This window comes from Myxocyprinus asiaticus, chromosome 29 (genome assembly GCF_019703515.2).
Source record: "Myxocyprinus asiaticus isolate MX2 ecotype Aquarium Trade chromosome 29, UBuf_Myxa_2, whole genome shotgun sequence".
Taxonomy (NCBI): Eukaryota; Metazoa; Chordata; class Actinopteri; order Cypriniformes; family Catostomidae; genus Myxocyprinus; species Myxocyprinus asiaticus.
In genome coordinates this window covers 43,379,528-43,402,023 of record NC_059372.1, presented here as the reverse complement: position 1 = coordinate 43,402,023, position 22,496 = coordinate 43,379,528, and the positions used below count along the sequence as shown (strand labels likewise).

Below are 22,496 nucleotides of genomic sequence, written 5' to 3'. Positions count from 1 at the left end.
CGTATCGGGCTGCGTAGCCGTAGACCGGTTAGAGTGCCTATGATGACCCCTGTCCACCGTTGAAAGTGCCTACAATTGGCATGCGAACGTCTGAATTTGACCTAGGTGCAGTGGAAGAAGGTCGCCTGGTCCGACGAGTCCCGTTTTCTTTTACATTACGTAGATGTACATGTGCACCGTTTACCTAGGGAAGTGATGGTATCAGGATGCACTGTGGGAAGACAACAAGCCGGTGGAGGCAGTGTGATGCTCTGGGCAATGTTCTGCTGGGAAACCCTGGGTCTGGCCATTCATGTGGACGTCAATTTGACGTGTCACCTACCTAAACATCGTTGTAGACCAGGTACACCCCTTCATGGCAATGGTATTACCTGATGGCAGTGGCCTCTTTCAGCAGGATAATGCACCCTGCCACACTGCACACATTGTTCGGGAATGGTTTGTGGAACATGATGAAAAGTTCAAGGTGTTGCCCTGGCCTCCAAATTACCCAGATCTCAATCTGATTGAGCATTTGTGGGATGTGCTGGACCAACAAGTCCGATTCACGGTGGCTCCACCTCGAATTTACAGGACTTGAAGGATCTGCTGCTAATGTCTTAGTGCCAGATACCACAGGACACCTTCAGGGGTCTTGTAGAGTCCATGCCTTGGCAGGTTGCTGTTTTGGCGACTCGCAGAGGACCAACAGCATATTAGGCAGGTGGTCGTAATGTTTTGGCTCATCTGTGTATTCTGGCAAGTAAAGTATTGACAAAATCAAAAATTACAGCTAAGGGAACTTAATGAAATTTGGTTTGATTTGACATTGAAATAACCTTAATTTAAATTATGGCATGACTGTCTTCGTGAAACACACCAAGAAAACAAAAAAGAAATTGAGGAAATTGTGTGTCAATATATAATTTCTAGCTGGTACTAAATGTAACCACTTTGTCAATGAACAACTAAATGTCAAATATACATTATATAATATATCCAGTCTTTTTCAAGCATTAATTATGCAGACTTGTCTTACATCATTATATCAGAGTTTGACTGCATACACAGCTTCTGATGAAGTGTATTGTCGTCTTAGGTTCTGGTTCTTCTTGGTCGCGCTGTGAATATTTTTCCCCTCTCCTTCATGCTCAACTTCTTCAGAGATCATAAAATCACCCCCAAAATGATGTTCATCATGTGGTTTAGTGGTAAGAAGACATTACTATGTTCATTTGCATAAGTCAAATTTAATATGTTATACATGTGTACAAAAAGGATAAAGGCTTTGAAGTGAGTTAGGGCTGTCAACAGGGCTGAGAAACTAAATTCAGACTTTTCACTGAAATAATACATGAATTCGAATTATATTCGAAATTCAAGACATTATTTCAGGTAGGGGGAAAAATCTACAAGAAACTGATCTTTAAATTGATGTTGTCTGCTACGTCCACAAGAGGGCGCAACAAATCAATATAAGCCAATCAGCACTGTGTTATATCGATTGTTTATTGCAAAGAACATATCTGGCTGTTAATAAATGTGCTTAAAATGATAAAGTCAAAAGATTTAGCCAGTTCATATGCTTAAATATTAAAGCTACACTATGTGGGGGCCTGGGTATCTCAGTGGTAAAGACGCTGGCTACCACCCCTGGAGTTCGATAGTTTGAATCCCAGGGCGTGCTGAGTGACTCCAGCCAGGTCTCCTAAGCAACCAAATTGGCCCGGTTGCTAGGGAGGGTAGAGTCACATGGGCTAACCTCCTCGTGGTCGCTATAATGTGGTTCCTTCTCGGTGGGGCGCGTGGTGAGTTGAGCGTGGATGCCGCGGTGGATGGCGTGAAACCTCCACACTCGCTATGTCTCCGTGGCAACGCGCTCAACACGCCACGTGATAAGATACGCGGGTTGACAGTCTCAGACATGGAGGCAGCTGGGATTCGTCCTCCGCCAACCAGATTGAGGCGAATCAATACGCGACCATGAGGACTTAAAAGCACGTTGGGAACTGGGCATTCCAAATAAAAAAAAAAAAAAAAAAAAAAAAAAAAAGCTACACTATGTAACTTTTGGCCCTCTAACAGTTAAAAAATAAAACTGCATGCATCTTGCGGAAGAACATTGTTTTGGTCGTGGTTCGGCTCTGTTCCTCTGCGTAGATGAATGTGGTTTGAGGCACCGGTGTACACATGAATCACAGGACATCTTATCAGAGCGAATGGACAAATAAATAAGAAAAGAAAAGATGGATATCTGAAAACATGTCATCTGAGCAGATAAGTGCCATATCTTATGCTGTAGTTTTGACTTATTGGAAACATTGATGTTTTGAAATAAATGACATTACAAAAGTTAGGCAACGTTTGTTAACATTAGACATAACGATTGCTAGTCTGATAAGGTCAAACGTTGTAAAGTTTTTATAACTGCAGGATATTCTGGCCAAATAGACCATGGTAGAAACTAATTTATAGATTGTCATTGTTACCAACCAGTGGTAAACATCATTTCAAGACTCACATGTCCTTGGCAAGCCTAGGACTAAAGGATTTATTTATATAAATTATTGCCGTTATAAAGAAAAATACACGTGTGCTAGCAAGTGAAAAGATCTGCACCGATTACAGTATAATTATTGTATTTCACTACACACACACACACAGACGTGTTTGTGATTACACAACTATACATAAACCATATCAATAAAATATCTTACTTGTTGAGAAAGAAAAAAGCAATATCTGAATTGTTGTTGCCACCTCTGAAAAGCCAAGCCGATGTTGATTCGGGTTTTATTACAGACTCTGTCGCTTTCCCTTTTTGCTTGTAGACTCTGCTCTGTTCGGGGATTCTTTGTTTTTACAAAGTGATTCCCTGGAGGTTTGCCATTTTGAACGATCCATGGTCAATTTTTCTCATTCGTTGTGACAACAAATTTTCAGCTTCATCTACTCCCAAACACGCACTACAGTAGCTGGGTCATATCTCCGTGTATGGATATGATGTCAACACACACGGGCGAATGACGTATGTATGCAATTTCCCGCAAAATCCAACATGACAGCTCTAAAATATTTATACTATAATATCATTATTATAGGTTTATCAAAGTGTATTTAGGTAAAGACATGGTTTGGAAGATGGATTTTTGTTGCACTCTCTCATTAATAACATTTTGTTATTTTTTAACAAAAAAGTTACATAGTGTAGCTTTAAGTAAAAAAGTAAAACGAGAAAAGAAACAATTCAATAGATAATGATATTTATTTATCACACATTTGCACATATACAGTGAAATTCTTTTATTCACATAATCCAGCTAAGCTGGGCTCAGAGTGCAGGGTCAGCCATGATACGGCGAACCTGGAGCAGATAGGTTCAAGGGCCTTGCTCAAGGGCCCAACAGTGGCATCTTGGCAGCACTGAGGCTTGAACCCCCAACCTTCTGATCAGTAACCCAGAGCCTTAACCGCTGAGCCACCACTGCCCAAATGGTTCTGTTTTAATTTAGTGTTGCACAGTAGCCTATACCAGTGCCATAATACTACCACAAACTCAAGCTTTAGAATACAGGCAGTACCACAGTGTTTTTTAATTAAATAAAGTTGTATGAAAGTGCCTATTGTTTATGCAGCGAGACACTGATAAGAGAACAAGGCATAGAAAAGACACAACCGCCAAAGGCCGTTCACTCTGAACACATCCGTCTTTTTCTATGCAAGCATGCACTAGACAGATGTCTTTGACTATTGCATCCTGTCTCACGGTTTTTCAGCGTCTCGTGCAGTAACTATGCATTTTTTTTAGACGCTGGGTCAATTTAAAAAGGAAATTCAACCTTTTAAAATGCATCTCGAGACACCTGCATTTAGTTGTATTAGTTGCACTGCCCTGTTTTACCTCAAGAATGAAATTTATTGTCAATACCTGGCAAACATCTAAAATTCAAATTTTCATTTTAGCATTCGAATGTGCCTTTTTATTTTAAATTTGATGAATATTCGAATTTCAAATTCTAATTTGACAGCCCTAAAGTGAGTTATTATGTTTTAATCACGTTTATTACCACATCTTGATAATTGAATGCCATCCCATAGAATAAAAAGCATAATAACAAATCATTTGCAAAATATGTTCTCCGATGATGAAGTATTTATACATCATCATCATCAAAGAGGAGGATTTTGGCTTTTTAATGACACCTAGATTAATCTTCTAGTCCACTCAGAGGCCGAGATATTCAATGGATCAATGGGGAAGGTGTGTGGGACAAAATTGACTGAATGTCTATGGACGAACAAATGGCAAATGATCAGCGGCGTTAGAGCACCATCTGCATTTCAGATCTGTATATTGTGATGAAAGGTGATAGAGGAAAATTCAGGTTTCCTAGTACTTGCTTACATTTAGTGGAATGAACTAACTATTTTTGCAGAGACTGAGCAAACAGCCTGAATCACAGGCTTTCGAAAACAGGATAAAAAATGTATGTTATTTATACTGTATGATTGTAAACAAATACAATATTATTTCTTAATTATTTGAATCTTTTTTTTTTTTTTTTTTTTTTGAGGGGTTTTCTGTAAAATGAGACCAGTATTTAGCAATTAGTCCACAGTATGTGTGTAAGGTGAATAATTTGGGTGTAAAAAATGCAGGTGGCAGCCAGAATCAGTAGTTCTTTTATGATTAAATTGTATTGGAGTTCATTAACATTGGCATTAATGTCTCAAATGTTGCCTGACATTAAGTCAATGTTTCAGTCTTGTCTATTTTCAATATTTTTTAATGCTGGTGTGTTCAGGTTTGCGTGGTGCGATCCCATATGCTCTGAGTCTTCATTTGGGTCTGGAGCCCATCGAGAAGCGGCAGCTCATCGGCACCACCACCATAGTCATCGTGCTGTTTACCATCCTGCTTATGGGGGGAGGAACCATGCCACTCATCCGCATCATGGACATTGAGGAGAGCCAATCACGACGCAAGAACAAGAAAGACGTCAACCTGAGCAAAACTGAGAAGATGGTGAGACACTTTTTATTTGCATCATTATAACCATTTTCATTTCATTAAAGAACTGTACTTCATAAACCTCTCTCCACTTGTGATTGGATCACCTGAGATGTTTGTGGGTCTTTATGTCTTCTCAGGGTCACACTAATCACAATATGCTTCTCTCTCTCTCAAAGGGTAACACCATTGAGTCAGAGCATTTGTCTGAGCTGACAGAGGAAGAATATGAAGCTCAAATTTTTCAGAGGCAGGATCTGAAGGGCTTCCTGTGGCTGGATGCCAAATATCTGAACCCTTTCTTTACTCGCAGACTCACACAGGAGGTAAGATGGATGTTCATAATGTTTTTATAATGTCATTCAGACATTCTTAATCTGAGAGTATTTCACTGAAACATTATTAGTCGTTTCAGCTTAAATTGTTAAAGCTATTTCTCCTATCCCAACTTAATATGCAGAGACAAGTAGACATTTGTAGGTTAATTTCTCCAAAAGGGATAAACATTCTGACTCTGCTATCAAAACACTGATTTGTTTAAGTATCCCGACACAGCAACTTTGGCTCAACCATTGACCTGAGTTTTTTTGGTGGGACTATCTGATTGATCTACCAATGACAGGTAGCGGGAGTTTCAGGCAGCCTATTAGAGCTTTTCACACTCTGTTTGACCCTGGGTTATTGTCTTTTTAAACCCCACTTTTAACTGGGTAGAGCAATGTTTCACACTTGTAATTTTGAAAGGGGGTTAGCACAAGGGGTTTGAGCACTTTTGCCTGTGTTTTCGTACTTGTAGTGTGTTTCAGGTGATGAAAGATAAGCAGAGCATATTTCCATTGATTACTAGTTATTAACAGTTAGTAGTCAGGGATGCAAACTCTTCACCTTTTGGCGAATTTCACCATTTTGAAACCAAAATTGGTCACTTTTGTGATTTATGCAGATCCGAAGAGTTTTTTTTTTTTGTTTGTTTTTTTTTTGTGGGGTGGGGGGGAGATCGGTCTCCTACGTGATTGATTACAGAAGTGGTCAATCACACGCTTGGCAACCGCAGTCCTAACGAGGCAGATCACTTGATTGATTACAGCTAATCGCATTCTAGGCTTGTAAAATCACCTCTTCGTGATGCTTTCTGAAACGCTTGTCATGTAGGGCAAAGCAGCGTTTGTTGCTGGCATTGAGCGAGCGTTGACTTCCTGACCCAAGTCATGTGAAAGGCGCTTGATGAAAGGACATTATTGAAACTCATAATAATTATTATTTGGCTATTTTTGTTGTCTTTTCTGATCAAATCCATGCTAAACTGTTTAAATATTGAATGATAGATCTAACTTGTTATAATGCTTAAATATTCTTTTTGATGTGATATGATATTATATGTTATGATAAATACTTTGTCAGACATGTCTGTAATTTTTCTTGTCAGTCTGGGATTAAGCTCCATGTTTAATTTTAGGATTGACTGATGCACAAAGGAGTGCTTCAGTCTAACCGTATTAAATTGTGGAACCCTGTATCTCCGGTTTGATGGTAACAGTATGTATTCACTGCTCAGGACATGATTAGGATCAGAGACAATATTTTTGACCAGCCTTAAAATGTTACTATGGTAGATTGATTTATTGAGTTTCTCAAGGGGTTGGCCTACATCTTTGAGCAAATTCTTATTTGGTGGAACAGATTTGACTTTAAAGTAGTGGACAAACACTTGTACCATGTAGTTTTACAATACTGTAAGACATAATCACAGAAGTAAAAAACAGAAGAAGCATTTGTCTACTTGCCCCAAAAGACCTAAGGCAGAGGAGAAAATAAATTCTTGGCTTTGTCCTTTTGCAGACAATTTGTGTGGTTTTTCCAGGATAACAAATGGTCTATCGTTACACCCAAGTATTTATATGAAAATACCTGCTTGATTTTTTCAATATGGATAACAATGGGAAAATTTGTGAAACTATTTGTGAAAGTCAGATGGCGAACCAAATACAATCTCTTCTGTTTTCTTTGTGTTAATCTCAAGAGCATTATTATCACTCCACTCGACCACATTGTTCACGCAATTTTTTACTTAACAGAGATATTAGAAATGTATCATCAGAATACTTAAGAATGTATTGATTTGTTATATCTGTACGACAATTGTCGGTATAAAAAGTGAAAAGCATGGGTGAACTCAAGCAGCCCCGGGGGGCCCCAACATTGGTCATGATGGCAGATGAAAGAGTTTTGTTCAACTTTACAATCTGAACTCTATTAGCGAGAAAAGAAGCATACCAATTAATCAAATAGGTATTTAGGTCCCACTGTACCATTTTTGACACCAAAATGTCTGCGTGTATTGTGTTGAAAGCCAACGAAAAATCTAGAAAGAGGGTGTAACAGGACTGGACGATGTGGAAATAGGGAAGCGAGGTTCAGGTAACTTCCAACTCTTTATTAACAATCACAAATACTCAGTGGTGGCTTTCTTAAGCACTCTAACGTGCCACACTGCTGTGCATCACTCTCTCTCTCTCCTCCACCTCTGGCGTGGGCCCCTCTTATTGCTCTTCCCAGATTACTGCAACAAGAAACAGCTGTTAGAAATAATTATCACCCAGGGATGAATCCTTACCGCTTCCCCTCTCCCCGGATGAACGCTCAACCACGCACTCGCCACAGAGGGCTCTTGCATAGGTGTTGGGTTTGTCTAAATGTTTAGAAATTATATGAACCAGAGTGGCAACAGCGTCTTCTGTACCGCAACCCAGCTTATAAGCAAATTGGTGTGGATCGAGTTTGTTTATTATAATACTAACAAGATATTGGAGCAGAATTCTTTCTAGAGAGTTCATAATCACTGAGGTAAGGGCTATTGGTCTAAAATCCTTATGTCCTTTTGGACATGGAATTGTAGGTAATGGTTTTGTATGCTAAGTTTTCCATGACAGAGGGATAGTGTGTATGTCTATGGAAGCCTGAAAGATTGGTTGCCACACTGGTGCCAACTAAGTTGCAAAGTTCTTCAAAAGAAAAGTGCATCCGTCCCAGCAGCTTTCTTGGTATTTGTACACTGACATCTTCGACATTGATGACAATTCTCTCTGAGGTAGAAGGTATAACAATTTTATTATTTTGGTGCACTTAACTGAATTGTCTAGTGATTCAAATCTGGTAATAAAAAGTGTTTAGATCATTAGCAAAGCAAACTTCATTGTCTGTCACAATAGGTTTAGTTGGAGAGGACATTCCTGTCATAGTTTTCAAAGTATCCCACCCCAACAACCTTTTGGTGTTGTTGACTTTAAAGGCATTTTCCAGAAGCTGTCTGTGTGCTACTTTTGCTTCCCTCAATTTCATTTTCAGCTCTTTTTCTAAGTTCTCCAGAATCTTTATTTTTGAAAGCCACTTTCCTTGTTTTTATAACTTTATGTCCCTAGTCACATATGGTTTATTATTTGGATACATTTTAATCTCCTTTGTGGGGACAACCAGCTGTATACAAAAATGTAAGTAATCATTTGTAACTACTGTCATTTCATCTAAAATCAAATCAAATCACTTTTATTGTCACACCGCCATATACACAAGTGCAATGGTGTGTGAAATTCTTGGGTGCAGTTCCGATCAACATAGCAGTCGTGACAGTGATGAGACATATACCAATTTACAATAACATCAAATTAACACAACACAATTTAAAGTCTAATATACACATAATTACACACAACACAATATACAAATAATAACATACACTGTACAGTATACAGTACACACAATATAGATACACATTATTCAATAAAAAAAGTATATATAGTATATATAGAATGTACAGTAGGTTGTATTGTACTGTATTGACATTCAGGCTGTCGGTTGATAGTAAGTTGTTAAGAGAGAATATAATATAATAATAATATAATTTATGACAGTCCGGTGTGAGATATAGAGTAAGAGTAATAAAGTGCAGTGCTGATGTATTTTGATCGTGGGAGATCAAGAGTTCAAAAGTCTGATTGCTTGGGGGAAGAAGCTATCATGAAGTCGGCTGGTGCGGGTCCTGATGCTGCGATACCACCTGCCTGATGGTAGCAGTGAGAATAGCCCAAGGCTCGAGTGGCTAGAGTCTCTGATGATCCTCCGAGCTTTTTTCACACATCGCCTGGTATGTATGTCCTGGAGGGAGGGAAGCTCACCTCCGATGATGTGTCTGGCAGTTCGCACCACCCTTTGCAGTGCTTTGCGGTTGTGGGCTGTGCTATTGCCGTACCAGGCGGAGATGCAGCCAGTCAGGATGCTCTCTACAGTGCAGGTGTAGAACCATGTGAGGATGTGGCGGTTCATTCCAAACTTCCTCAGCCGTCTCAGGACGAAGAGGCGCTGATGAGCCTTCTTCACAACGACTTCAGTGTGGATGGACCATGTGAGTTCCTCAGTGATGTGGACACCCAGGAACTTGAAGCTGCTGACTCTCTCCACTGGTGCTCCATTGCTGGTGATGGGACTGTGTTCTCTGTCTTTTCTTCTGAAGTCCACCACAAGCTCCTTTGTCTTACTGACGTTGAGGGAGAGGTTGTGCTCCTGACACCAGTGTGTCAGAGTGTGCACCTCCTCTCTGTAGGCTGTTTCATCATTGTCAGTGATCAGACCTACCACCGTCGTGTCATCAGCAAACTTGATGGCATTGGAGCTATGTGTTGCCGCATGCTCTGATGACGCGGCCTGGCTTTGCGGATATTCACCCGTCGGAAGGATCAGGTTACATCCGCTACAGAGACGGATAGTGAACTAACCTGTAGCTTCGGCCGTGGGAGCTCTCTCAGCGAGGGAGGTGTTATTTCCTCAAAACGAGCATAAAAAGTATTTAGCTCATCCGGGAGAGAGGCAGCGGAGTTTTTATTCCCTTTAAAGTCCATGATGATGTTAATTTCCTGCCACATGCTTCTAGAGTTGGTGGTGTTAAACTGTCCTAAAATCTTGTTCCTGTACTGGTGTTTTGCTGTTCTGATAGTTTTTCGGAGGGCATAACTGGCTTGTTTAAGCTCCTCCGCGTTCCCGGAATTAAAAGCGGAGGTCTGCACATTAAGTGCCGCGCGAGCATCGCTATTAATCCATGGCTTCTGATTCAGATAGATCCGTGTTGTTCTGGTTGGAAGGACGTCCTCTACGCACTTTCTGATGAAACATATTACGCTATCAGCGTAAAGCTCAATGTCGTTATCAGAGGCGGACCGGGACATCTCCCAGTCCGTGTGATCAAAACAGTCTTGTAGTGTAGAGTCTGATTGGTCCAACCAGCACTGGATCGTTCTGAGGGTGGGTGCTTCCTGTTTCAGTTTCTGCCTGTAAGCGGGCAGAAGCAGAATGGAAGAGTGGTCCGATTTGCCAAATGGTGGGCGGGGGAGGGATTTGTAGCCATCCCGGAAGGGAGTGTAGCAATGGTCCAAAACCCGGTCCCCTCGTGTGTTGAAACTAATGTGTTGGTGGTATTTTGGTGCGACTGATTTGAAACTGGCTTTATTAAAGTCCCCGGTCACAATGAACGCGGCCTCAGGGTGCGTGGTTTCCTGTTTGCTTAAAATCCCATACAGTTCCTTGAGTGCCCGGTCTGTGTCGGCTTGTGGCGGGATGTACACAGCAGTGATAACGACCGCTGTGAATTCCCTCGGTAGCCAGAATGGTCGACACAGAAGCATGATCTCGCAGAGCTTGTTATCCAGAGACTGAACATTTGCCAGTAGAATACTGGGTGGCGGGGGGTCGATTTGCGTGGCATCTTACTCTGATGAGAACGCCGGCTCTGTTTCCCCTTTTCCTCCTGCGTTTCCGCGTCCGGGCTGCCCAGACAAAGGGCTCCGCTTGCGTGTTTGTAAACAGCGGGTCGGCATTGAGGAATTTGAAGTCCGGTTTACGGTGTGTAATTGCTGAACCAATGTCCAAAAGTGTTTGTCTGTCATAGACAATAAGGCAGACAACATCCAAGACAAAAAACATAAGAATTGTAAACAAAACAAACAAAACACTACCATGTTGTGTCGGAGCTCGCAACCAGCAGCCATACTCCGCGCCATCTTGAGTCCAATGCGCCATCTTGAGTCCAATCTAGTGAACCCTCCTGAAAAATCTCCCAATTTGTCCAATCAAAGCAGGCTTTCAGTTGTTCCCTACTTTCATTTGTCCATGTTCTTATCACTTTCTTTTCGGGTTTACTTCTCTTAAGTTTGGTCTTACACACTGGGATCATGTACACAACCTTATGATCAGAATTTAGTATGGGTGGCCTACACACATAAGCACCTTTAACGTTTACAAAACACTCGTCCAGATTTTTTCTGGTCTGGTCCTTAACATACTGTTTGAACCCAGGTAACACAGTCGCCAAGTGACACTGGTTCAAGTCCCCAAGAGTTATTGCTGGTGCATCGGGGTAACTGAGCTGTAGCTTGTGAACACAGTCAGCTATAGTGCCAGCCGCCTGTGACGCTTTGCCGCTAGGCGGCGCATATACAACAAACAACAAGATAAACCCAAATTCTCTTGGCAAATAGAAAGGCATTAACATCATGCCGAGAATTCTACATTGGGATCACAGATCTCAGACATTTTACTGAGTGTAATTGGCACCATAGGTCATTTATGTACACGCAAATTCTGCCTCCCTTAGTTTTTCCCAAGTCTACATCCCTGTCTGCTCATGTAAGGGTGAATCCAGGGACTTCAAAGAGAGGATCAGGCATTGTAGATTGTAGCCAGCTTTCCATGATGCATAATAAAGATGCCTCACAAAATTCATTAAAATACCTTGTGTATTACCATATCACGTCCACTTTGTTGCTCAGTGAGCGCAGGTTAGTAAAAAGAATAGATAGAAGGGGTGGCCAATTGAATCTCTGCCATAGGTGGCTCTGAATGCAACCTCTCCTTCCTCATTTCTTTTTCCTTTTAATTCTAATCAGCTCCTGAGGGATATAATCCAACATCAAACAGTAGAAGTGGCTTGTTGTCATCTACCGAGTCAGCTTGGATTGTAGCTCTAGCAGTGTCTCTCGGCTGTATGAATGTGCAAGCCTTGACTCTTCGCCACACATGTCCATGTTGCCAGTCAGGTGTGCTGTTGGAGGTTGCACCGACAAACATTTTCCACATATGCCAATAATCCACAGAATCAGAGGCACAGTTTTCAGGACATTCATCTCACACTTTACACAAAGACAGTTTTTTCAGTCACAAGTTTGACAACATTTAAACAAAGCACGAACGTAGCATACCGCGACACAGTGTGCAGCCGAGCAGCGCACCGGAAGTTGCTGAAGTCAGTAGATTTGTAGACAATGCAGATTTTAATAAAGTGGAAGGTAAGGACATTATTCAAATGAATTATTAGGGGACAAGCAACGAAGGTGCTGTGACACCTATTGTTTTCATTAGTTTATTATTATAAGGGGCCAAGCACCAAAGGTGCTGGGGCACCTTTTGTTTTCGTTAGTATTATTAGGGGCCAAGCACCGAAGGTGCTGTGGCACCTATTGTTTTCATTAGTATTATTATTATTAGGGGCCAAGCACCGAAGGTTGTATCTGTTAGTGTTATTATTATTATTATTATTATTATTCTGGCTGGAAATCTGTGGCAGCCCTATGAACTGTATAATAGAAAATTATGAAATTGGGCACACTGATAGGGGTGGTCATGAATAGCCCCCATACATAGGACATACTCTATATTGCCACCACCATGTCAGAAGTTAACTTTTCTTTTGTGCATATCTTTTGAACCGTTTGTCCTAGAGGCACAACTGTTTTGTCTGATTACTCTCTGACTGAACTTTGCCTGATTTGCACAGTAAATGCTTCAAAATAATCTCCAGACTGAGCCGCACAGAATGAATAACACAGAGTTTTGATATTTGACTTTGTTGAAAATTTTGCAAACACATAGTTAACGAGGTGTCTGTGAAAAAGGATTTGAGGCTGTATCTCAGCAACGCTGTATCCTATCGAAACGAAACGTGGTATACCTCATGAGGACCATGGTCTGAGGGCACATGCAGAATTTTGTGACAGCGCCACCTATGGGTCAAGAATTGTGAAAAATTGCTTTTTTTGCCTGTAACTTTTGAACCGTATGTCCTAATATCATGGGGTTGATGTCTGGATTCCTTAGGTCATGCGGATTTCAACGATACCAGTTTTTCTCATATCAGCCATACTTCCTCTCCACCATATTGACATTTATTAAAAAATTATATATTTTTTAAATACATTGTCGGATTTCAAAGAAAATTGGTATGCATAATCGACATCATGTCCTGATGACAGTTGATCAGTTTGTTGACAGTGCCACCTATAGTTCAAAAGACAACCCCCACTTGTGTGCTGACTCTAACCTCAGAAAGTCTCTTTGCCACTCAATGGGGATGTCAACTGAGTGGCTCAGTGTATTAAAGCCCTGATTTGTAGTTTGAAAGGTTGTGGGTTCAATTCCCAGGTGGACCAGTGTTAGAGTTGATGTTTTATTGTACTGGAGATCTTTGTATTGTTTACTGAATAGTTGCAGGGCTTATTACAGATCATTTCTGTTTGCAGGTATACTTCTTGTTCTTTTTTGTCTTAATGTTGTTCTGATATATTTGGGAGTGATATCTTTTAAAAGGTTTGATAAGTTCAGAGAGAGCATCACCTGTAGTTCAAAAGAACATAGTCTGTTTTTCATGGTTATCATAATACATGCTATGATAGCTTAGCATGCTAATCAGTTAGCATGCTAATTGTTGGGTTTTATGTCTTATAGGGCTGTTTGATCACAATGCTATCTGTAAGGCAACATAAGCTTAGCATGCTATTCATATCAGCACTCCACCCTTTTGAATACTTTTTACATTTAAAACATGCTGACTCTCATCTTGGTGTATCTCTTCAGCACCTGTAAAACCTGTAGCAATGTGGACATGCCTTTGTGCTCTGGAGATCAAAAGATTGACGGTTCATGACCAGCTTGGTGCAACTTGCAAAATTTTGAGTATTTGCAAAATACATTATAATCGGTCTGTTCTTTCTTTCTGCTGTGTTTGATATCAGCCATATCGGCTATCCACCATTTTGAATACTTTCTTTTAATCCAAAACCTGCTGTCTCTAAGCTTGATATGTTTCTTTAGTACCTGTGGTCCAGCGGTAAGGTACACCATACCTGTGTGCTTTGGAAATTGAAAGGTTTCTGGTTTGAGACCAGCTTGGAGCAACTTGCAAAATTTTTAGTAATTGCAAAATGCATTATGACCAGCTTGTTCTTTCTTTCTGTTGTGTTTGATATCAGCCATATCAGCACAGCCTGGTCAGCCAGCCAGCCAGTAAGTGATTTATGCAGACCAGCACAGTATAAAGTCTCTTGGTAGATTTCAATCGTGAACAACTCAAAATAATTAAATGACTCACTCATAGCACATAAGATGCTCATTTAGCCACTTAGTGGCATGTCTAGAAGTGGTCATTGAACTAAACAGTAAATTAAACTGAACACATTTGTTAAACAGAAGCAAGCCCTTTATACCCTTTATTTTTGCAGCTAATTCTGCACAATTGTGCAGTTAATATGCAATACTTGAATCACTAAAATAGCTGGAATTGGTGCTTTAGCTTAAAAAAAATATCCCCGGAAAAAAATTGTCGTGGACCAGTGATTGTCTCACCTTTTTCATCCCTCATGAGTTTGCATCCCTGATTAGTGCAGGTTGCGTGACCATCGCTAGCTTCATTCATCCAATAAATAGCCACTATCGGGCCAAATGAGGGCATTCTAGTGTGTGCCAGGGCCAGTTGTTTTACTACTGTCACTTCCAGGGTTTCATCGTGCCTCCTCAGGGCTTTATCGGGGTGAGTGGCCTTTGGCCCGCTGATTACCCTTGGGCCAAACAAGGCCAAATTGGGATTGAGACAGGGTCAATGTCAAAGGCGCAGTTTCACCGAACTTGCCAGATTGTGTATCCAGCGCACAATGGTACAGGTTTGGGTGCAGTACAAATCCGTTAAAACGCACAATGGAAAAAACGGTGCCCGAAGAAACTTTCCATGGTCCGTAAACATGGATGGTGTGCTGGGACATCGTTCCACTGTTAGTGGAGAGACCATTCGGGACACCATGGCAGTTACAGTTGGTGAGTTTTCAATGCTAACTTATCTTGCTAGCTAGCTAATGTTTACAAATTATATAAACTCGATATTCAAGATAACTAGATAACATGATACCTCAGCTTGAGCTTCCCTCTTGCTCATGAAATGGGCGGGGTGTGTGACGTTGGCACCAGGGGGGCGTGTTAAGGGCAAGTTTTAGGGCAACTTTGTGGGGCTATTGGCCTGATGGTGGAAATGCAGATTGATTTTGGTCTCACGGCTCGAGGTCCGAGGCTATTGGCCCTGGCTGGCCAGTTAATAGCCCTGGCTTGCACTGGACCGATAATGGAAAAGCACCTATTGTTATCGATAAGAACATTAGCCCCAGGGTTTACAAATGTAGTGTGGAACCTTGAAACCTAGTATTAATTCCTTTTTCCTAGGGTTAAGAATGACCCTGGGTTAACAATTTCAAGTGTGGTCATTGTGTGTTATTACTACCAAGGGTTTTTTAAGAGTTTGTTGCAACTGGTAGCAGAATAGCATACATGAGGATGGCCTCTTTTGACTTGGGCCAGTAATTAACCATCCACTACACCCTAGTAACAACTCAGATCACCTAGAATGGCATTAAAATCGGACACTTAAGCAACCACATAGCAACTTCCTGGCAACCACCCAGAACACCTGGTAACTACATAACAGCACACTACAAAAAAACTCAGAACACATTAGCAACCACATAACAACGCCCTGGTGACCACCTAACAACTACATAGCAACACACTAAAAACCCCTTAGAACACATTGCAACCACCTACCAACAACATAGCAACACCCTAGTAACCACCCAGAACACCTTAGAAACTACATAGCAACATACTAAAAAACAATCGGAACACATTAGTAACTGTACAGCAACGCTCTCACAATTGCATAGCAACATGTTAAAATCCACTCATAACACCCTAGCAAATACATATCAACACACTACAGACCCCTTAGAACACATTATCAACTGCATGGCAATTACCTAGTAACTACATAGCAACACACTAAAAACCCCTTAGAACACATTAGCAAATGCACAACAACACCCTGACAACCACCTAGCAACCACTGTACATAGCAACACACTAGTAACCACCCAGAACACCCTCGTACACCTTAGAAACTACATAGCAGCACACTATAAAACCACTCAGAACACATTAGCAACCTCATAGCAATACACTGGCAACCACCCAGTACACCCTAGCAACTGCATAGTAACGTGTTAAAAACCACTCAAAATACCCCAGCCAGAGCACCCTAGCATCTATGTAGCAACACCCTAGTAACCACCCAGAACACCCTAGAAACTGTATAGCAATATACTAAAAAACAATCAGAACACATTAGCAACTGTACATCAACGCCCTCACTATTGCATAGCAATTTAACCATTGAAGGGTTAAACTGTTTTTAGTACCTTTAGACAAACTATATAAAAAAAATAAATAAAAAAAAAACAACAAAAAAAGATTTCATGTTTTTTTTATTTTATTTTTTATATATATATATATATATATATATATATATATCATATTTGATACATTAGGCTCATTATCCTCCTGAAGCCCAACAATTCATTTTTGAAAATGTATTTGTTTGTTGCAGTTTTTCTTAGCCCATTCATGCTACAGTGGTAAATCTTGAGGTATTATCAGAGGACCCCCTGGGGTTTTCAGAGATACTAAATATTTGAGAGTTTGTCCATGACAACTTCCTCTCCTTGGGCTATAATTATGGATCTAAATGTATTACAGTTCAATTCAGCACATCATATACAATATAAATAAAAGTTTATTTTTTTAAATATATATATTTTTTTATCATATGTATTTTATGCACCAAACACTATATTGACATTTAAAAAAGGACATTGTAAAACTTATTTTGCTGGGTCTCAGGAACTTATGGTTAGATGACATCATAATAGCTTGTAATGTAAAATAATGAGAGCTTTATAATGACAGAGCAGGCTGCATATATAAAAATACACAGAAGTATTAGTTCACACTTTATATCTTATAAATGGTATGTCAGCTCTGTTTTATTTATTTTTTATTTTTTGGTGGGCATGAATGGTGATTGAGAGATATACCTCAAAAGCCTATTGTATCATGGATTTCAACTGGCTTTTTCAATAAAATAATATACAAAATTTTAACCAAGCACAAGTTGCTTATATTCAGCAAATATTTGTTTTAAAATATCAGTAACAATATAATCATTACTGTGACTTATACTGTGAATCATTACTGTGACTGTTACTTTATTAAAATCAGCAAAGATTTCACATAAAAAAGTGCTTGCAATACAAATCCCTTAAAAAAAAAAAAAAAAAAAAAAAAATTCCATTAAGAAATGCCCAGAAACGTCCAACAGGTGGCAGCAGACATCTAGTACATTGCAGACAACAGGTGATTATGGTAATTATGCATATGCTTTAAAAAATAGCATATCAAATTTGATACAGGCAATGTTTTGAGGGTTAAAAGACACTCAAAATACCATAGAAACCAGCCAGAACACACTAGCAACGACATTGCAACACAATAAAAAACACAATAAAAAACAGTCCAGCAACACCCTAGCAACTGCATAGCAGCTTGTTAAAAACCAGTCAGAACATCTTAGCAACCACATAGCAACACTTTGGAAACCAACTACATCACCGTAGCATTGTGGCAGCGACTTTAGCATGGACAAACAACACCATCAAAATCTAGTTTCAATTACAGTTACAAACAGTGCTCCAACCGACTTACTTTGGGTTATAAGTAATTTAAATTATGTGAACAGTTAAAACCTGAAATTGTGGTAATAATCTATCAATTTTCCTCTGTAAGGACCTGCGGCATGGGCGGATCCAGATGAAGACTCTCACTAATAAATGGTATGAGGAGGTGCGTCAGGGGCCGTCTGGTTCTGAGGATGATGACGATGAAACAGAACTGCTCTGAGACTCCTGTAAAGGGCTGGACAGAGAGAGATGTGGCCGAGTCAGAACTCAAATAAGCCATTCAATTAGCATGTAGCATAAAATATATGACCCACAAGGTGATGCAGCCCTTTACTCTCACACAACACTCCACCACTGGAACAATACACTGTGGTGCTGCTACATGAAAAGAAGAAGAAAATGTGGTCAAAGGATCACTTTGGTGATGTTTCAGGTTGCACTATAGGGAAAAATAGTGAGGATACAGAATAAGTAGAATACTAAAGAGAATTTGAGGAAAACACGCAAAAAATAAATAGCAATATTGGACACTTTACTGTATTTTTTTTTTTAACAAGCTGAAACATCTGAAAGGAAAAGTTCACTGAAAATGAAAGCTATCACATGATTTAAAATGGTAAAAAATATTATTATAAAGAATATTTAAAAAAAAATAGCAGCATTAAGGTTTGGAACTATACGAGGAGTAAATAATGACAGCATTTTCATTTTGGGATGAACTAATTTAACAACTTTTCTATCTGTCTTTGTTGGGTTTTTTTCATACAGGGAAATGACACCAATGAATGTTTTTTTTTTTTTTATGTTTGGCATTGTTTAACAAATGCACCCTTTTTTTTCTTTTTATGATGTATTTATTTGTTGTGTTGTCTTTATAAATGGGAATAAGTCTTTATATAATGAATCCTTACACTATACTATGACACTGCAAACTTGATGAGTTTATAAATAGTTGTAATGGTGTGATTGAAGGAATGTATTTCTGCATAATAAACAGATTATGAGCCACATGCACAAAACTGCAAGGAGGATGTGGTGTAAAACACAAATGTGAATAAACTGAGTGAGTGCCATGTTTTATCATGTCATATTTAAACATTTTGTGCTTTGAAAGATTGAAATATCATTACCAAAATCTCAAACTGGAATTAAAAATTATGCAATGTCATTACAATTGTTTTCCAATGCAAAATAATTTATAAAAAAATATTTGGAATTAATTCCATGAAGTCTTCAGGTGTTAAATGACCTTAACTTAATGTTGCTACATTATATACATTGCATTCATAAAGTATTCAGACCCCATCATTTTTTTCATATTTTGTTATGTTGCAGCCTTATGCTAAAATGTTTTAAATTATTTTTTACACTCCATACCCCACAAAGCAAAAACCAGATTTTTGATAACTGAAATATCACACTGACATAAGTATTCAGACCCTTTGCTATGACACTCAGGTGCATCACATTTCTCTGAGTCATCTTTGAGATTTTTCTACACTTTGATTGGAGTCCACATGTGGCAAATTCAAGTAATTGGACATGATTTGGAAAGGCTCACACCTATAAGGTCTCACAGCTGAAAATGCATGTCAGAGCAAAAACCAAGCCATGAGGTCAAAGGAACTGCCTGCAGAACTCAGAGACAGGATTGTGTCAAGGCACAGATCTGGGGAAGAATACAAAAAAAATTCGGCTGCACTGAAGGTTCCCAAGAGCAAATTGGCCTCCATAATTCTTAAATTGAAGAAGTTTGAAACAACCAGAACTCTTCCTAGAGATGGCCGCCCGGCCAAATTGAGCAATCGGGGAAGAAGGGCCTTGGTAAGAGAGGTGACCAAGAACCCGATGGTCACTCTGTTTGTGCTCCATTGATCATGCAACCATCACTGCAACACTCCACCGATCTGAGCTTTATGGTAAAGTGGCCAGACAGAAGCCTCTCCTCAATGCAAGACATATAAAAAAGCACCTAAAGGACTCTCAGACTGTGAGAAACAATGAAGATTGAACTGTTTGGCCTCAATTCCAAGCATCAGAAAAAAGAGAGAAAACCAAGGACCGCTCATCACCTGCGCAATACCATCCCAACGGTGAAGCATGGTGGTGCTAGCATCATGCTGTGGGGGTGTTTTTCAGAGGCAGGGACTGGGGGACTGGTCAGGGTTGAAGGAAAGCTGAACGCAGCAAAATACAGAGATATCCTTAATGAAAACCTGGTCCAGAGCACTCAGGACCTCAGACTGGGCAGAAGGTTCACCTTCCAACAGGACAATGACCCTAAGCACACAGCCAAGACAACGCAAGAGTGGCTTAGCGACTCTGTGAATCTGTGAACTCTGTGAAAGTCCTTGAATGGCCCAGCCATAGCCCGGACTTGAACCCAATCGAACATCTCTGGAGGGACCTGAAAATGGCTGTCCACTGACGGTCCCCATCCAACCTGACAGAGCTTGAGAGGATCTGCAGAGAAGTTATTTGTAAAAAGACAGTACTGGGTCAAAAGTAGGGGTGGGATCCTAATATTAAACAATGACCATAGATAAGTAACAGTGCGGATTAACTGTCATTGCAGTGCAAACATTAATGTAGTGCAAAAGCAAGTACAGAGTGATACAGTAAACTGTTAAAGATACATATGGACTCAGGTGAGAATAGCAGCAGGAGCTGTACAGTAAGTTAGCAGATTGAAGAAGAGTATGCAGTAATAAATACACAATAATAAATACACTATGTTTTATGAATTTACAATATGCAGAATAAATACACTGAAAAGTGGTGGAATGCAGAGTGGAGGTAGCTAGTGGCTGTTCAACAGTCTGATAGCTTGTAGGTAGAAACAGTTTTTAATCTAGTTGTTCGTGACTGAATACTCCTGAGGCCAAATGGCAGTGACACAAACAAATTGTGAGCTTGGTGGATGCAGTCCTTGATGATTTTATTGGCTTTCTTCAGACAGTGTGAATGGTTAGTGTCCTGTAAGGCTGGTAGTTTGCTGACTATGATGAGCTCTGCTGTTCTCATCACTCTCTGCAGCGCTTTGCGGTCAAGTGCAGAGCAGCTGCCGTACCATACCGTGATACAGCCAGTCAGGATGCTCTCTATGGTGCAGCGGTAGAAGTTTGTCAGGGTGTCTGAGGCAATGTCAAACTTCTTTAGCCTCCTCAGGAAGTAAAGTCATTGATGGGCTGATCTCACTACTTTGTCTGTATGAAGGGACCAGGAGAGGTCAGATTCTCAGAATGCACGACACATCAAACTTGAGGCGGATTGGCTATAACAGCAGAAGACCACGTTGGGCAGCCAAATCACAGCCGTGCTGATGTAAGGCCATACAGTACTCTTGCTCGTGTGATATTGCTTGAATATACAGTATAAACATTTAATTTATATGTAGTAAGATTTGTTTTGTTTGATCTGCTTTGATTCCTTTAGTGATTTTTTTTCTCTCTCTTTTTTCTCTCTTACAATATTATATCTAGTTTGTATAGATAAAAATTAGCCATCTTGGCTAAATCTGGCACATTAACATGGACATGATGTTAATTCATGTGTATTGTCCCTGATTAAATAAATATAAATACAAATACAAAACAAGCTACCAGTATGTAAGGAATAATGTACAATCTGATCATTATCGCAAAATAACCTCCTTCAAAGTTTGCATTATTTTGCAATAATAATCAGTTAGCTGTACATTATCCAAATTACACATGGCTACTTATCAAATTAATAAATAAATAGGAATTATATATTGATTAGTTCAAATTATTTTATTATGTGAGAAGAAAGAGTGGAATGGACGATACAAGGGACGTTTAACTAGCACAGTATAAGAGATTGGTTGCCTGGGACAACGGTCTATTACAGTTTAGTAGTCATTTTACAAAAATATTTGACTGCAGAATCCCTCGATTGACCATTCACAGTCAAGTATTTCACAAGACAAAATAATACCTCAAATAACATAAATTAACCTGTTCAAAAGTTTACATTCTCTTGGTTCATAGTATTGTGTTGCCTGTTGTGTGTGTACTTTCATGCATTATTTTATCTAGTGTAATAAACTTAAATATCTATTATGCTACTTCTTCAGGGCACTACCAAGACATTTTTATGATCTCCAATTTTTAAAAAGGCGAAACTACTTACAGGTTTTGCAAGGGGTAAACTTTTGAACACAACTATGTTTTAATTATCATTTGTGTATGAATTATGTGGATTCTGTGTCATTATGTGGATTATTCCATATGATATTTAAATGAAATTTTCTATATTTATTTCTACTCTATAAGTTATGTCGACAAGAGCACCAAGTGGATTTCCTTGCACTTCTGTACTTGACCAATTTAGCTTCTAAATAAAGTTCATATGTAGGTCCAAATTTGATCCTTAAGTGCCATGTATTAATAACGTTATTTAACCCTTAAATGCATGGGTGTTTCACCAAACATTATTACATACTAGGGTCTTGAGAGACCTGGCACTTATATCCAGTGTTGGGGAGTAGCTAACTACATGTAGTGACGCTACTAACTTAACTACATTTTTCAGTAGCTTGACAATAGCTCAGCTGCTTTTAAAACAGAGTAGCTTTTCCAGTAGCGAACTACTTTTTCCAACAAGTAGCGGTG

The 22,496-nt window shown here is 39.6% G+C and overlaps 1 protein-coding gene across 1 annotated transcript in view; it reads left to right on the top strand.

The window, feature by feature from the left end:
- slc9a8 (solute carrier family 9 member 8) overlaps positions 1–18,688 on the top strand; it is an 81,929-nt gene extending 63,241 nt beyond the window's left edge. The window contains exons 13-16 of the mRNA XM_051661517.1: positions 1,079–1,190; positions 4,785–5,005; positions 5,170–5,316; positions 17,969–18,688. Of these exons, the coding sequence (XP_051517477.1) occupies positions 1,079–1,190; positions 4,785–5,005; positions 5,170–5,316; positions 17,969–18,082 (594 nt within the window). The 3' untranslated portion in view covers positions 18,083–18,688. The remainder of the gene's footprint in view (positions 1–1,078; positions 1,191–4,784; positions 5,006–5,169; positions 5,317–17,968) is intronic.
- Positions 18,689–22,496: the final 3,808 nt, after the last annotated feature.